The 17,313-nt window shown below is 40.6% G+C and overlaps 2 protein-coding genes across 2 annotated transcripts; one reads left to right on the forward strand and one right to left on the reverse strand.

Annotated features, from left to right (window-relative positions):
- Positions 1–287: 287 nt before the first annotated feature.
- On the forward strand, positions 288–16,170 carry LIMS2 (LIM and senescent cell antigen-like domains 2). The gene is made up of 9 exons (XM_010073104.1): positions 288–444; positions 1,272–1,338; positions 1,647–1,767; positions 11,363–11,512; positions 12,372–12,522; positions 13,637–13,729; positions 14,607–14,655; positions 14,865–14,940; positions 15,743–16,170. Exons 1-9 carry the CDS (start codon positions 289–291, stop codon positions 15,888–15,890), a joined length of 1,011 nt encoding a protein of 336 aa, XP_010071406.1. The 5' UTR covers position 288; the 3' UTR covers positions 15,891–16,170.
- Positions 3,898–4,932, reverse strand: GPR17 (G protein-coupled receptor 17). Its single transcript, XM_010073092.1, has one exon. The coding sequence runs from the start codon at positions 4,930–4,932 to the stop codon at positions 3,898–3,900; it is 1,035 nt and encodes a 344-aa protein (XP_010071394.1).
- Positions 16,171–17,313: the final 1,143 nt, after the last annotated feature.

Here is a 17,313-nt window from a genome sequence, read left to right on the forward strand (position 1 = left end):
TTACAGGATGACATAATGGGGTGAAAGACCGGTGAAGCCACAAAAAATGTACAGTAGGTGAGTCTGCTACATGAGCTCATTCTGCCACGTGTGAGTTGCAAGAACATTATTTCTAACTGATGTCAGTGCTGAATTGACTCATTGGTCTTTTTTTTAATGTAAAAGGGAGTTTCAAGCAAGGAAAGTGTTGTGTTCGTAGAAGTTGAGGAAAATTGAATTATATGAGTGTACTCATGTGATTGGTTGTGATGTTGCTCATGTTCTTACTCTTGTCTTTATTCCAGTAATATGTCTGATGCTCTCGCAAATGCAGTATGTGAACGCTGCCAGACTCGATTTGATCCTGCAGAGAGGATCGTGAACAGCAATGGGGAGCTCTATCATGAAAATTGCTTTGTCTGTGCTCAGTGTTTTCGTCAGTTCCCAGATGGACTTTTTTATGAGGTGAGATCTCATACTGTGTGTAAGAGAAGATAAATATCTCCATTAAAAGGCAAGGAATTAGGCGAAAATTCTTTCAGAAATATGAATTTCCATCTTTTTTTGCATGTTTAATTTCTTATCCCTGAACTTTTGTTGCTGTTTTTTTCAGGGGCTTCCGACTGCATTTCCTTTTCTTCCTCTCACATACTCCTTCCTATACATCAGTAACAAAAAAAAAAAAAGTATGCCTCTTCTTTGGGTAGATGTCATTTCAAAAACAAAACAGAAAATGTTTCTTAATATTTCATTAGACATAAGTTAATTTTTGTCTTTATTTTTGGATATTTTGTACAAAACTTTTCGAATTGTGCAACTGAAATTGATGAACCCATTTAAAAACAAGGTTGAAATATTTTTACGGAATGTGTGTGAGCACATGTTTTGAATAACACTTTATTTTAAACATGCTGCATTCTTAATTTGCCATGAGTTTTAGTCTCGTGTAGGAGGAGTAGTTCTGAATTACAGGAGTAAAAAAAAAAACCTAAAATAAAACTTAAATTAAAGCCAACTATAGGAAAAAGTCTTTGGACACTTCAAGATTTTTGCTATCTTGTAGTAGCATTGCTGTTGATTTGACTGTTACACAAATTCACCGTGGCTGAAGCCACGTCTAGGTATTTCTTTAATCCTTAGGAGTTTAAAAACAGCTGAGGGGTGGCTAGAACTGAAGGACTTGACTGACCTTGACTAATTGGCCATTTCGATGGAAAATCATGCTGAACTATCAGAATGTAAGAGTAATTCAGTTATTCATGAGGCCTCTTTCTCTCTTGTTTTGTTCACAGTTTGAAGGTCGGAAGTACTGTGAGCATGACTTTCAGATGCTATTTGCTCCTTGCTGTGGGGAATGCGGTAAGATACAGTGCATGTCAACACTGTGGGGTAACAGCGACAGGGCCGTCTAAACCTCCCACCGCTGCAGTGACATCCAGCCCTGGGCTGGGATTGTTGAGGTCGTTTTAAGGAGCAGGAGCTCTGGAGGGAAACAAGGCATGGTACTAGCAGTGATTGAGGTATCCTGGCTCTGGGAATAGTTGTTTTTTTCAAAGTTAGGTTGTAATAGTTCTTGTGGAATTAAAGTGGAAGGACTATGAAGGGCAGTCGACTTTTGATAAGACTGTTTTCTGGATGCCTCTCAAGGTGTTGGTTTCCTTTTGCAGGTGAGTTCATCATTGGGCGTGTTATCAAGGCAATGAACAACAACTGGCACCCAGAATGTTTCCGCTGTGAGCTCTGCGATGTAGTACTTGCTGACCTGGGTTTTGTGAAGAATGCTGGCAGGTATGATAAAGCAGGAGCTCTGAAAGTTTTATCAGTGTATTTTTGATACAGTAGTGAGATGTTGAGAGCAGTCAGTTAGTTTTAACTGAGAAATAAAGCTTGAAAAGGTACAGAAGAAGCTTTAATGAATGTTAGGACATAGGAAATGGAATGAAGAACAGTGTTCTTCATCCAGTGAAACATGTAGAAAGCAGAAACTCAGATTTTAGTAGCTAGTGGATGGGTTCTGGAAGAGAAAGAGATTTCAGGCAAAAGGCTGAATGTGCTCCTGGGCAGGCTATTTACCAAGTAAGCTGCTGAGCAGGAAATCAAGATACAGCAAAAGGCAAAGAGAATAAGATGAGGATTACAGCAAAGCCTGTTCAGCATATGATTCCCCTGGTCCTCAGAATAATTCATTTTATATACAGAAATACAAAAATGAGTCCTAAAGGTTGATTAATGCATTTAATTAAGAAGTAAGGAATAAAACAAAAAAGGGAACTTGTACAAAAGCATACCATGATAAGAAAATAAAACAATCTAGCCGTTAGCAGACAGTGTTGCACAATTCATAGTTAATTTCAGGCTTTCATATGTCTTGAGCAAAGCCTAGTAGTTTCCTAGGGTTTATATTCTCACTAACTCACTAAGTGGTGAAGAAGGGAAGGAAAGGTTATATACTTGTACCCTGTCCAGCAGGGAGCCCTTTCAAGTCTCTCTTCTCTTCAATCCTGCATGCAACTTCTGTGCCGTAGTTTTTGAAGTTGGGCATAATTGATTTTTCTTTTGACACCTCAGCTTGTTAGAATGGGCTGTTGTGATATCACCTAGGAGGGTTCCTGGGTGTTTTGGGAAGGCAGCCAGGATTGAAGCAGTTCAGGCAAGATAAAGAGTGTTTGATTTCATAATTTGTGGACCAAATCTAAGGAGCTCATTCACAAAAGCATAGAAAAGGGATATGCATGTGTAGTATCTGTACATAAAAAATATAGTTCACCTATCATGTGATTTCTTATAATACTTATCTCCATAGCATAGAAGCAGTCTTCTAGTAAATATTATTGGAAACTCTTGGGTTCTTTTTCCCGATTCTCATTGTACCTTGTCTTCCCTAGTCTGCCTGTCATTTCTAGACATATTCCACTGGATGCAGTTTGTATCAGTGAGGATAGTTAAGATAATCCCTATTTTATCTGCAGTGAAGGAATGGTCTTGCTAGATAAGTCACAAAAAATAATTCTGAAACACCTCAAAGATAGGAATGTCTTCTGGACAAAGTAGACTTCACTTCTTCATATTCTTACTTTTCTTCACTTTTGCCATTTGGGTTCATATTTTTATGATTCAGTAAGTAGCAAAGATGAATGCTGCATTCCTAAACAGCCCTTTTCCATTCTTAGTTTGAAGGTTATCGGGATATCTGATGTTTTGCAGGAAGCTACGTGGAAAAGGCAGGGTAGTAGATGTTGTCCAACCTTTGGCGCTTTGAGACAATGGCAGAGGGCAGATAGAAAAGGTAGTGTGAAGTTTAGTGCTCATCTCCAGCTCTGAATGCTGGGAAGAAGTAAAAAAATTCTAAGTCCTGTCTTAGTTCTAGTCCAGGTTGGGTGCATTGCAGCTTTTTAGTCTTTTTTTCTTGCCACAATTTGGTACCAATTTTCTGTCTACTATGTATAAACACTTTGAATACAGAGACTTGAACAAGATTTACAAGCATCCTGTCTTGTCAGGCAGGTTTATCTCAGGAATGGATCTCTACTGCTGACACAATATAAAATTTTAAAGTAGGCTGTATGCTTTGTGCAGGGGAAGTGTCATTACTGAATGCTTTGGGAACTAAGTTATTTTAAAAAAAAAAGTTCACTTAATAGCCTCTCTGCTCCTTTCCCTATTCCTAAGTGTTCAGCCCTCAGTTTCACATCCTGGAAATCAGCAGAAGAGTACTTCTGTGTGCAGTTTCAGTAAGACAAGAACATGTGATCTGTGTTGTCAGAAGGGTTCTTGCTAATTGCAGTCCCATAAAAACAACAGAACTTCCTTCAGGAGTGAGTTTGACTCTCAGTGGACTATCTTGCTCCATATCTGTGCTCTCAGATGATTTTGGTGGAACAGAGCGTTCTTAAGTCAAAGCTGTGACAAGAGTCATGTTCACAGTTCAGATTTCGCACTGAGTGAGCTTTCATTTGTCTTACCCTCGTATGTTTGTGGCAACATCACAGTCTTTTTAACACAAAACAGATTGCACAAAGCCTCATGGAATTTCTCAGCTACAAAGAAATACATGACAGGGTCAAAGGCACCATTTAGACTCGTGAGGCAGGACGTGATGCGGTTGCTGAGGGCTAGAATACGCTGTGTTTCGCAGGAAGTTTTTGTCCCATTGTAATGGAGAATATAAATGTAACGATTGACATGATAAGGTACAAAGCAAATCAGAAAGATCATCAGGACCATGATGATCATTTTGATAGCTTTTTCTTTCAAGTGTTTCTCAACTCTGTTCCCACTCTTCAGGCTTCGGATGATTAATAAGTAGCAAGTCACTGTAGTAACAAATGGGAAGGTGAATGCCACTGCTAAGGACACAAGGGCATGACGTGATGCCTTTTCTCTGTAGAGCTGTAGGCAGATGGTTGTGTTGTTCATCTCGACTGTCTGCACACTGAGCAGCAGAGGTGCCATCGCAACCCCAACTACAACCCACAGGAAGGCACATGCCACATGGGCGTAAAGGGACCTGCGGAGCTTGATGGACTTCACAGGGTGCACAATGGCCAGGAAACGGTCAACGCTGATGCACATGAGGAAGTAGATACTGGCGTACATGTTGAGGTAAAAAAGGAAGCCGGTGAGTCTGCAAGGGATCTCACCAAATGGCCAATGATTACCAGAAAAATGGTACACCAGCCGGGTGGGGAGTACGAGCACAAAGGACAGGTCAGCCACAGCAAGATGCATAAGGAAAATGTTGGCAGGTGTGCCTGACTTTTGGTCACGGATGAAAAGCCAAAGAGCCAAGGCATTGCCAACAAAAGCCAGGATGAAGTCCAGGAAGTAGAAAGTGGCAAAAAGGATGTTCTCAAGGTGTGTCTCTTTGCCACATTGCTCTGACGTTTCCAAAGAGAAATTTGATTGAGTTGAGCAATTGAAGAGTAGGCTTGAGGGATCTGCTGGGCCATTCATTTTTCAACACAGTTTTGCAGAAAAAAAAACCCAAACCCAAACCTGAAAGAATTGAGACAGTATGTTACAGAAGAGCCTGTTTTTGTGAAGAAAACAACAACAAACAAACCCAAAAAACCCACCCAAAAAACCACACATGGAAATCAGTGATGTCTCCTGGTTTGCTGATATTGGTATTTAATATGACAGATCAGTCTGAGTTTAAACACTTATTAAAATTCTGAATACCTCCTGCTCAGCTGGGTTTTCCAGACCATTAATTCCTGTTGAAAGAGCCACTATAAAGAGCTAGCTAGCTGATTATGAGCTTGTGTCCTACCTGTGCTGAGATCAGCTGTATGACAGAGCAGTGAAATGCTTATGTGTCTGGCTAATGGAAGAGCTAGAAAGCATTTGCTATGTTTAATTTGAAAGCCTGATTCAGAACTGAAGCGCTCCTAACGAGTAAGCTTTTCTGAGCACAGGTATCTGTTGTAAGGTGACCTAGCTTAGATTGTCTGTCTTGTTCTAGAAGAGGTGAAAGACAGGTCAGGTATTGCTGTTCTTGAAAAAACACGTGGGGTTCCTGAAAATCTTTGAGAATTATTTTTGGCTGAACTCCTGTATTTAAGGCAAATGCATCCAGTTCCACTGTAGGAAGAAACTTTTCAGATGGGTAGCAGCATCTCATTTGAACAGCAAAAAAGCACTGAATTGACTCAGAAAAGATTATTAGTAGTGCCCATCCTGTTGGTTACTTGTCAAAGTGTCATCCTTCCCTGCAGCTGTCTTCTTGTCCCAGCATAACTCTCTCCTTCCCTCAAAAGCCCTTAGCCACGGCCTTTTCCAAGTAGCAGCACAGTAAAACTGAGCTTGGCTTTGCCAGTGTCCCTGTTGTCTGCAGGGTCCTGAACAGCATCAACAAAAAGTGGTAAGATTCTCTGGGTACCTACCCATGGCTTTTTATGGTTTTCTCATCTGTGGGTGTAGGTGGTAGGGAAATGCAGGCAGTCTGAGTTTCCAGCATTGTCTCTGTTTCTTGGATTCCTCAGAGGTGTTGCAGGATGTGCAGCAATAACTCCCTTGTGCTCACCATTGCATTTTGTACTGTTCTACCACTTCTTATTTAGTACATCCTTAAATACATCCATTTTCCTCTAAAGTTTAATGTTTTAAGGTGGTTGCTGACATTATTAGAGAAATTTTTAGTCTCGGGCAGAAGCTATGCTATATGTTGAAATCTTGCATCATTAGATAGTCAATCCAGGGCATCATGCAATGCATCCAGCTTTCCAACAGGTGTGATTATTCAGATATCTAAAAGTAATGGTGGCTAACTGAGAAATTGAAATGGGATTAAGAACATGTAAACAAAATTCCAAGGTAGTTACCATCTTCTGTTTGGCTGCTGTCACTTTCAGGTGGACAGAAAACTGCAATAGCTAGAGAATAATATGCTGGACCACTTCTGTTTAGTTCACAATTGAAAAGACAAAAGTCAACAGAAGGGAGACTGAATGAAATTCAGAAACTGAAATGTCTTCATATGGCCACAGAGGGGCCTTCCTACTCCATGCATTGCCTAGATACCCCCCAAGTTTATGTCACAAAAAAGGCTCTAGGTTTGAGTGTGTGGGTGCTCACTGCCTGCTGCCAGCTGCATGCTTCTTTGTAGTCCTAGAGATAGCAACAAGTTATCATATTGGAATTACTAGAAGTGCATGTGAAAGGAAGACTGTATAGCCCTTTTCCCCAAGGGATGTCTTGTCTGTAAAAATACATGTGAAATCTTATTTTCTTGTACAAAAGGAAAATTCCCTGTTGCAGTTTTCTGTGTGAATTTCCTGGGTTTGCAGAGGAGCCTGCAATTTTTGTTCCTAGTGCTTATTTGTCCCTTACAAAGTAAAACCTGCAAGTATCTTTGAACATAAGATTTTGAAGTTTGTATGTGATAGTAATGATGAATGCTCAAATACTTGTCTTTCCTGGATGGAATTAGTTTAAATATGTATTTTTCTGTTGCATACTAAAGGAGGAATACAGTGAGACCATGGCCTTTTTACTGGCTGTTAATTTTCAGTGGTACCTATCACCTGATGTTCTGGCTATGTAGCCTTTCTTGTGCCAATCACTTTGGTTAAATATGCTTTTCATCTGCAAAAAAAATAAATCAGGTGATCTTTATATACACACACCTGTCAGTGGTCAGGTGGTCTGATGGCTAAGCAGTACTCTATAGGTGTTTGTGACACCACGGAGAGAGCGGTAAAGGCTGGCATGGACCACCCGAAAAGGCAGAAGCAAGGGTTATCTTACGGAACAGATAGGGATGTCTCTTGTCTTAATGATCATGCTTTAAGTCAGTTCTGGAAGCTAGCCAGTAAGCAGACGTTTTCCCTGTTTACAAGCTAAATACTAGGGGTTTAGCAGCATGATACATTGAAAGATTCTGTTTGAGCTGATTTCCTAAGGAGGATCTTTGGGATTCAGGTTCAGCTGAGTGTCAGTGCCAGACTTGGAATAGCCAGTATTTAAATGTTGAGAGTTTTGTCCTCACTGATGGCAACGTTCATCTGCCATTGATTTCTGTCTGGACATGCTTTCAATGGAAAATACTGTGGAGTGTAGTGGAAAGAAGAATGTCAGAGCTATCTAGAAGCCCAGTGTGTCTGTGTCAGGAAGGGGGAGGCTTAGAGCTAATGATAAAATTGAAATAGAGTCACTCTTTTCATGTGAGTGCCTTCATAGGAGAGCTGCTGGTACCTAATTTACTTTTTAGAGGACAGTGAAGGGAGGTATTTTTCATTGCTGAGTCAGAAATCATAGAAAAGAGAAGTGAGCCTCTTTCTAATTTTCCTTAGGTTTTAAATTAGAAGGGAATTTTGATCAAGTTTTAAATTTTCTGTACCATTCTGTTTGTTGATGTGAAAATTGTGGTGTAGTGCTTGAGTAGGTTAGGGAAAAAGCTGATGTGTTGCTAGTGTTAATGGTTGAGCTTATTTTTAGAATTTATATGTTTTCAACAAAATGCTACAGCTTTACAGAAGTAATAGTTCTGGTGTATTTGTAATTGTAGACAGTGTGGAAAGCCCTTTGCTGTTATTTACAGCTCCCCTTCTGTTTTGCCTGGTTTTATCCTATAAATTTAAAATTAATGTGTTCAATTTTTAGTTTTTTCTTCTTTTTGGTTTGTTATGCTTGCAAAAAAGCACTCAGAGTCCTAGAAAGCTTGTACTAGTCTGTGTGAATGCTAAGAGAAAACTAGAAACCTTCCCAGATGACCTAGAGTGTGTAGTTTGTGCTAAGCTATATGGTGCAAGAGGCTTTGACTCCACAGACAAAACTCCTTTAGGAGTCTATCTCGCTGTCCAATAATTTCCGCTTGAATTGCTCTCTTGGTGTTGTGCAAATATTTAGTGATTTACGTATTGCTAAACAGAGGACTATTCTGGAATGAGCCTTTACCCCAGGCCTCCCAGGGCTGAGCTGTAACGGGGATGTCACTGCTCATTTGAAATGCATGCCTGCTGACCGTATTTTATGTCATTTCTCTTCTGCTAAGGAACAAGCAAGATAACAATCCACAAGGCTGTCAGTATAGAAGCAGCCTGATTGCCCTTCCAGCAGATGCTCTACCTATCATTAATGAAATTATTAATAAGCAGAAGAAATAGCTCATCGTAAGTTAGTTATCTTGCTAATTTGAAGGATTTGTCATAATGCAGATAAATTTGAAGCATATATTAGGGTTTTTGGTGGATTTCAGAAATTCCTTTTCTTACTCTCAGCTAGAGCAGTTTTTTGTTTGGGAATATGCTAGTTTGTGAGTTTTTATGATAATGGTTGTAGTGTCTTGTCAAGTGGGAGTGTCTCCTATCTTTCACTGAAAAGTACTCTTCATTAGACATAGTCCACTTCTGACTGAAATTATTCTCCTGTGAATCTCTCCCTGCTGAGCCTCACACCCTTCAGCTGAAATACTTGTTTCTTGTGAGCATTCAAGCAGTGTCGGAGAGGACTGAACATACCATATAACTGTCAGTTTTCCTGGCACAAACTGGTGTACATTAGATACAGAAATTTGAGAACTTTTGTGTTTTGGAGGAGTAATGTAAAGAAGAGTGAGGAAGTTGTTCTTTGAAGTTCAAAAAATGCTGCCTGTTCTTAGTTTCAAACATTTCCATTATTCATCTGCCTTAGTGTGTGTGTCTTTCCACCTCACTGACACCAGCTAAAACTAATGCCACTAGGAAAGCTCCTTCATTATTCTACTGGCAGAAGTTTGTTTCTTACCTCTTTGCAGTGCAGTCCTGTGGGTGGAGTGTAGGGTCCTTTGGGGGAAAATCTCAAGGAACTCCTTCTGAAGACAGCAAACAAAATAGAAGCAGCAATGGTGAAAACAACAAGATGATCCAAAAAAAGTACACAGTTGCAGAGTTGCTGAGGGTGGAGAGGGGAGCCCCTCTATATAGTGTCCTTCTAGCTCTGATAGCGCATTATCAGCTCAGTCACGCAAGAGAGCAGGGGAGAGGACACCCCAGCACTGAAGAGCAGTCTTCATCCCAGCTGAGCCCTTGGCACAGGGGTTGCTGCTGCTGCTGTAGATATGAATATACTGTATGAATATTCCAGTGTTCATGGCGCTTACTAAAGGCTGCTACTGAACTCCCAGCCGTGAACATAGACTTCTTGGAGTCCCCTGATTATTTTAGGAGGGTGGAGAGAAGCATTGTTTGAGGGAAGTCTGGTATTAATAGACACAACAGGACATTTCAGAATGGGATAATTCCATAATGGTGGGAGTGGGGAGGGGGAGAGGGACGGCTGCCATGGTAACAGCTTAGCCTGTCCAACGCTTCCCTTTGCTCGCAATAGAGGAGGGTCTATGGGACAGCAGAGAGGGTTTGTGAGTGGGGAGGGGTTGATAATAGTTTATCAGTGCAAATGGCTGAAGGCATCTTATTCAGCTGAATGAGAGGGGTCTCTTTCAGGACACTTGCTTCAGGGTCCCTATGTCCTGCCCTGTATAATTACTCTGCATTTGACAGTGCCGAATAAAATTGATGCCTTTATGCTGAGATGAGCACAGCTGCATGTTTCCTTATAATGGCATGCTGTCTGCTTTTTCTGGACTCCGTCTGGGCAGACAGTAGTTCCAGCCCTGGAGAGAGACACTTGCTGACAGGAGGACTCAGATTTGGAGAGAATAATAATGATACTTAGCACTTAGACAGGCGCCTGCCAGATGAGGGTCATAAAAGTTTGAGGTCTCACAACAACTTCTGTGTTGTATTCTTACCCCCATTTTACAGATCTAAGGGTAAGTGATTCATCACACCAGAATTCTGGAAGGAGCCCTGCGAAGAACCCGCTACTTCAGCCATAAATCTACCCTTTCCATTTGAACTTTTCCTTTTGTCTGGTGTCTTTTGAGAATGATCTGTAAATCTCAGTGAGTGTTTCATATAGTGATATGGTGAAAGGAATTAACGCTTGTCTGTTTTGTGACAAAGAAACCCACAGAAGTCATTCCTCTGTCATTTTTGTTTTATAATAATTCTTGCCAGCCTGCAGCATTGTAGCTAGAGGGGTAGGTAATAGGCAAGTAAACCGAACAGCTTCTTCTCAGAGCTCCTAAATGTTGGAATAAAATTGGTGGATTCCAGCAGCCTTTACAGAAGTTTTCTATACCTTTGCTCAAGCTTTTCTACCAGAAAGTTGGTTTATCTGCCTGTTTAGGACTGTACTTGTAATATGTTCTAGAAGTCATATGGTTTAGTTTTAGGTAGTCCTGTGAGGAGCGGGGAGGTGGACTCGATGATCCTTATGGGTCCCTTCCAACTCAAGATATTCTGTGATTCTGTGTGGTAGGAACACAGCTACATTTACCACATACAATTGCATAGTTCTTTATTTTCTTTAAGTTAAGACTAAAAGGAATTTGTAGGCACAAGAGCTAGGATTCAGTGGTCTCTTGTTTGTCCTAGCTATTGAAGACTAAGGAATCCAGCCATGGTAAAGGCATTTGAGCAATGTGCTTTGGTTTAATAGTCTTTGTTCTCTCCCCTTGACTCCCCCTGCCCCCCACCCGCCCATGCTATAATGCCTCTGTTATGGCTGGCTCCCATACTTTTAGTAGAGAGAGCGTGTTGCCACCTTTCCTTGCCCACCTCTCAAAAAGGATCTAAAAGAACTATAAAGGATACCTAGAAGAATGTCGTGGTGATATCAATGATGGGATATTAATCAGTGAATGTTGGAGAGTATCCTAAGGAACTACAACTCTGTGACGGCTCTATCGACATACTATTTTCTGTGCAACTGATATGAAAGACAGGATACTAAAGTAAATGGTGTAAATTACTTCAAGTACATCTTACAGCATGCCATGTGCATTGTTTTAAGAGAAAGAATTTCTTAATGTTTTCCTTTCTTCCCCTTGTTCAACCAGACATCTGTGCAGGCCGTGCCATAACCGTGAAAAAGCTAAGGGACTGGGCAAGTACATCTGCCAGAAGTGCCACCTGATAATTGATGAGCAGCCTCTGATGTTTAGGAATGATTCCTACCATCCGGATCACTTCAACTGCACCCACTGTGGGTATGTCCTTGTTTTCTAAACTCTGACAACAAGGGAGAGGGACAAACAGTACAGTCAGCAGTGCAGTCCTTTCCAAGGCCTAAACTTTGCTGCCTTCACATTATTGAACAAACAGAAATTGTGTGAGGAGAAATTGGAAGAAATTTGGAAAGCCTGCAGGAACTTTAGTTTTATTTTGCAGTTCCGTGTTCTTCTATCTTAAATTTGAATGACACTATTTTACACTGAAAATGAAAACAGTTCCTTGGTATGAACTTAACCTCAAAGGCTGGGTACAGATTACAATAATAGTGTTGTCCAAAGATAGCTGTCTCCAGGCTGTACAAATTACTCCTGGACAGATAAAAAAGATGCCTTGGAGAGCTGTGTCAATTATCTGGCACAGTGCATTACCATGCTGATACCTGTCTGGCCTGAATGACTTACTGTGAAGGCAGTGTAACTGGACCACAGTACTGCCCTAGAATGGGCAACAGGGCTGAAGGATAAAGCAAATGGCTCAGTGCTGAGCACTACTGGGATGGTCCTTGCACCTGAGCTATCCCATTCAAAGACAGGCTGAGTCTTTGTATGACACTGCATCATTCCGTGGAAGTGCACTTCACATTTCTGCCAGAGTATTTATCTGAAGACATGATATTCCATGTATGTGCTCTTGTCTGGAAAACTGAGAAACTGATTTTAGAAAAATGAGTTGACAATAACTGTATTTCACTCCTTTAATTTAATGACTCTACATTTGTAGTATGAATGTTGTCAAAGAATGTTAAGTTTTGAGTTTAGTCTTCCAAAACTTCATCTTGGGCATTAAAGAGCTTCATTTAGTGTTTGTACTTCAGGGACATGTTTGTGTTTTCAGGAAGGAGCTGACTGCTGAGGCCCGGGAACTGAAGGGAGAACTGTATTGCCTGCCCTGCCACGACAAGATGGGAATCCCCATCTGTGGAGCCTGCCGCAGGCCCATTGAGGGGCGAGTGGTCAATGCTCTGGGAAAGCAATGGCATGTTGAGGTGAGGCCTCTCTGAATCTGAAACTTTTTTCAGGAGCTATTTTGGAAGAGGACTAGTGCTAGTTGGAAGCCGTATACATTTATGTGATCTGTAATATATGAATTCAGACAAAAACTAATTTTTTATGTTGCAGGTTGTCTTCACCTTATGTGAGTGAATGAGTACAGCAGGGTCATCAGGGAGAAAGCTATGCTTTCACAGCAGTAATAACCTTAACTTTAAAATGCCTGAGTTGCATTGTAAAGACTCTTGCAGAATATGGTTCACTGCATAGCATTTACTTACAAATAAATTTACATATTTACTATCATGTACTTTGATATATTTTCTCCAACCCCAGTTAACAGGTTCATAACAAGGTTAGAATTTGTAACACAGGCAGAGCCAGTGCAATTTTTGCTTTTTAAGTCTTTTCAGCTCATTGTTTCTGTAACTGTCAGCTGAGTCGTCTGAAGTTTTTTAGTGATTTATGTTTTCAGTTATTTAAGCCTCCTAGGGCTTGAACTGAGAGAGATGATGCTGCTCATCTGATGTGCATTCATACCAACCATGTTTTATGTTCCTGTTTCTCTTCTCTGAAACAAGCAAGATAATAGTCCACAAGTCTGTCAGTATAGATGCAAGATGATTGCCCCTTCAGCAGGTCTTCTGCCTATCTTTAATACAATTTTTAATTACTACAGTAGACTAAATATTTCCTCTTTTCTTTTACTTACATAAATATTTTCCCATATGAGTTTCTTTAAAGCATTAAGAGGTAACAGTTTTAAACTGGAAGAAGGTAGATTTACATGAGATATTAGGAGTAAATGTTTTCCTGTGCAGGGGGTGAGGCAGTGGCCCAGGTTGCCCAGAGAAGCTGTGGATGCCCCATCCCTGGAGGGGTTCAAGGCCAGGCTGGATGAGGCTTTGAGCAACCTGGGCTGGTGGGAGGTGTCCCTGACCATGGCAGGGGGTGGGACTCAATGATCTTTAAGGTCCCTTCCAACCCAAACCATTCTGTGATTCTATGATTGTCTCATACTGAGCCATGATTTGTAGCCATGCAAGTTTTTCCCTGGTGATGGAATATAGTTGCTTTGCCTGCCACTGAATGTCTGTTTTTCTTTTACAGCATTTTGTTTGTGCCAAATGTGAGAAGCCATTCTTGGGGCACCGACACTATGAGAAAAAAGGACTGGCTTATTGTGAAACTCACTATAACCAGGTATATTCTGCTATTTATTCGATAGGTACTTGCTCTGACTGGCAAACGCTTTTTTTTGCATTTTACATACACAAAGCCATGCAGATTTTGCATAATCTGAATTTGTAGAGGCAATGCAATCTTAAAAACATCAGTGACATTTAACAGAAAAATAGTTTTTCTTGGTAGATGTGAAAAGTGATGCTGAGAACAGAATAGAAATGTCTTGGGGATATTGATTTTTCTTTATGCCACTGACAGAAAAAAACACTGACCATGGGTTGTGATTAAAATTGCTATAATTCTACTCCAAAACTATTTGTGTGGACTTCTTTGATAGTTACTTGCTTCCATGAGCCTAGGATAAATGTCGTGCTGTCTAAAGCGTAAGAAATGTATGTTTCAAAAGTCAATCAAAACCTATTTTTTCTGTATGATTTTACTTAACAGCTGTAAGTTCGGTATTTTCTTCTGACACATAATTTAGTCTCTTTTGCTCATGAGCCTTACTGTTTTGAAAGTAGCTCTAGGTTTTATTTCAGTGTTTATAGTTAGGCATGGGAGATGTTTGTCTACAGTAAGCACCGTACTCTACCAATCCTCTTTTCTCCAAATTGTACATCTACAGGACTTTAAGATCACATAACAGTGGTAGAGTGTGAGGCATCAACAAGAAAGGTTTTGTAGTATTTAGTGGTATGAGACCCAAAGGAACACGGACTAATTTGGCAAGTGTATGAGAAGTTATTCAGAAGGTTTAAATTGGTATATTTGGAGGCTACTGCAATGTCTGGGAATTCTTTGATTGTTAGGATTTAATGGTCACACCAGCTGTGTAATTGGGGAGCGTGAGTAGTCAGTAACATGAGTTCTTGTTCTTATTTCTTTTGCTGTGCAGCTCTTCGGAGATGTTTGCTACAATTGCAGCCACGTGATAGAGGGAGATGGTAAGATTTGTTCTCTCCTTGTTTTGGGTTGCTGTCCTTGTTCTGTTTGTTAGTGCAGCTGTTGCAGTCCCACAGTTGCAAGGCACCAGTGTTTCTTTTCACATCTGGCCTCATTTGAATTTGGATACAAATCCAAATTCAATTTGGATACAAATCCAAATTCAAATAATCCTGCAGTTTCCTCTTATTTTGTGCTTTTGCTTTTGCAGTGGTATCAGCTCTTAACAAGGCCTGGTGTGTGAATTGCTTCTCCTGCTCCACCTGCAACATCAAGCTTACACTGAAGTAAGTCAGTGTTTATATTTTGGAACACATGAGACAATTTGCCCCTAAGGCAGAGTTATCAGCTTGGGGAAGCCATGAGCCAGGGTCTCTCTGAGGAGCAATATACCTTTTCTTTGTGGGAGCAGGTACTTATAATTCCACTGATTTCAGAGCTAAAAGGGAGCTGAGACTTAGCATCCTCTCTGATTTATTTTCCTTCCTTCCAGAGGGTTGGGTAAGAGGAGAACTCATGCAGGAGTACAGAGGGAAGGAACTTTGAGTAACTGCCTGACCTGAAATACCTGCAGCCTCCATGTCTTCCTAGTCTGGATGCTCCCCTTGATGACAGTATTTGCAATTGTGTAGATTATTTTGAAATAAAGTAATATGCTGGTTACATCAAATATGTAGAAGAGGGACAGAAAACAAAGCAACATTTTTTCTTTCTCGGGTTCAAACCCTTGTCCTACTATGCTGGGTTGGCCCCACTGGCCTTTTATATGAAGGAGCTCTAATTCATCACAAAGAGGACCTTTGAAGTGACACTTGCATTCTACGATAACAACATTATTATTTTAGACTGTTACATACAAATATATAGCAAAATCTTGCTCCTTATTTAACTATCAGTTTAACTAAAGACCCTAGTTCCTTTATAAGAACCCAATCTCTGTACTTAGATGACCAGGCAAGGAAGTGAGTTGTTTTATATGTGCAGTAGAACTCAAACAACTGCATCTATGTAAAGGTGCAGAGGCTTGATTTAGTGAAGCATATAGTTTGCAAATACCATTTTAATACCCTGCTGTTCTCTCTGTTAAAGGAATAAGTTTGTGGAGTTTGACATGAAGCCTGTATGCAAGAAGTGCTATGAGAAGTTCCCTCTGGAGCTGAAGAAACGCCTGAAGAAGTTGTCAGAGCTGGCATCCAAGAAGGCACATCCCAAAGCTCTGGATTTAAACTCCACTTAAACAGGTCTGCCAGTCTACTGACTGCACTCCTACAGTTGTAAGCTGCTGCTCACAGCAGCTATCGATTACATAGGCAACTCCTAAGAACAAGTGAAACCAAAGATAAGTAGTACCTTCCCTGCTTCTGGTAATGCAGCTTGGATCTTGACTATCCCTTTTCTCAAGCAATTGTCTATTAACACTGGGAGAAAGAGGAATATGATTACTGCTTAAGCAGTTTACAGGCTGGTTAATAATTTGGTAGTAACAACTTATTCTGCCTTTGTGGAATTGTACACAGTCTTTCCTTTCCCAGTTGGACTGTAGTTCTCCCTCCATTCCTCTGTAGCCTAAGGAATTTGGAAACAGCGGTTGAGTGTAGAGGTGGAAGAAGTGTGTGATTTTTTCAGTTAAAGTATAAAAATTTCTCCTCTTACCCTGGGTGAAGACATTTTTAATTTTTTAATATGTAGGCAAATATTCTGAAAGCTGTCACCCTTTGCTACATGCAAAATGTTCTTGTCCTTCTCCAGATTCCTACCTAGCATGTACGGACGCTGTACTGTCCTTCTGGTTTGCAGGTTTACTGGGAAAGCCCAGGAACCAATAGTTATAGCATCTGTACTGCCCGTTTGTCTGGCGTAGGTCCAGTGTTAACACAGCTGAAGAAGTTTGCTTTGCTGCTTTGCTGCTTCCCTGTTCAGTACCAAAGAGATTTAAATTATCAAGGCTGTGTCAGCCTCTTCAGAGTAGCTGGGCTCTCCTTAAGGAGGAGGCAGCTATGGGAAACAAAAAATTTTGTTAGAAACTGACACTATTATTTTCTCAGTTTGTTCTCTAGTACTACGTGGGTACCAGAGCTTGTAGTGGTCAACACAAAGCATGTCCTATCCACTAACATAACTGACATTTCTTGAGGCAATATGGCTGGAGCCTTGGTTATTCTTTTGCATGATGAAATCAGATTGGTAATACAGAACCAATTAAAGGGCTTCAGTTTCCCTGTCCTTCTCACTTTGTTTGAAAGATGAGTATACGCTTGTTGGTCACGTTTCAGAAAGCCCAATTACATGAAGGTGTTTCTAATATTTACAGTTTGTAGCAAATGTGATCTTTTCATAAAAAAAACAGGAAATGTTTTTCTTAAAATTTTCACCCAAATGAGTTTCCCATCACTTTTCTTAAGACCTGAGTGTACTTAAAGAGGGGCCCTCAGACATGAATCTGTATGTCTTAAGCATGGAGTTCTGCTCTGTAGTTTTGCCTATCACTGGTGAAGTTTCATGGGTCCTACTGCCTAGCACAACCCAAGGTGTGCTGAACTGGTTTACTGGTTTTGGACATTCTCAATATTTCTTTAGGGGTGAGCCATCAGCAGTACTGTTCCTGAGTCCACCTGTGTTGTATAATCGTGGTGAGCTTGTGAGACCTCTGGAGGCATCCC

The sequence above is a fragment of the Pterocles gutturalis genome, unplaced genomic scaffold, assembly GCF_000699245.1.
Source record: "Pterocles gutturalis isolate BGI_N339 unplaced genomic scaffold, ASM69924v1 scaffold22996, whole genome shotgun sequence".
Lineage (NCBI taxonomy): Eukaryota > Metazoa > Chordata > Aves > Pterocliformes > Pteroclidae > Pterocles > Pterocles gutturalis.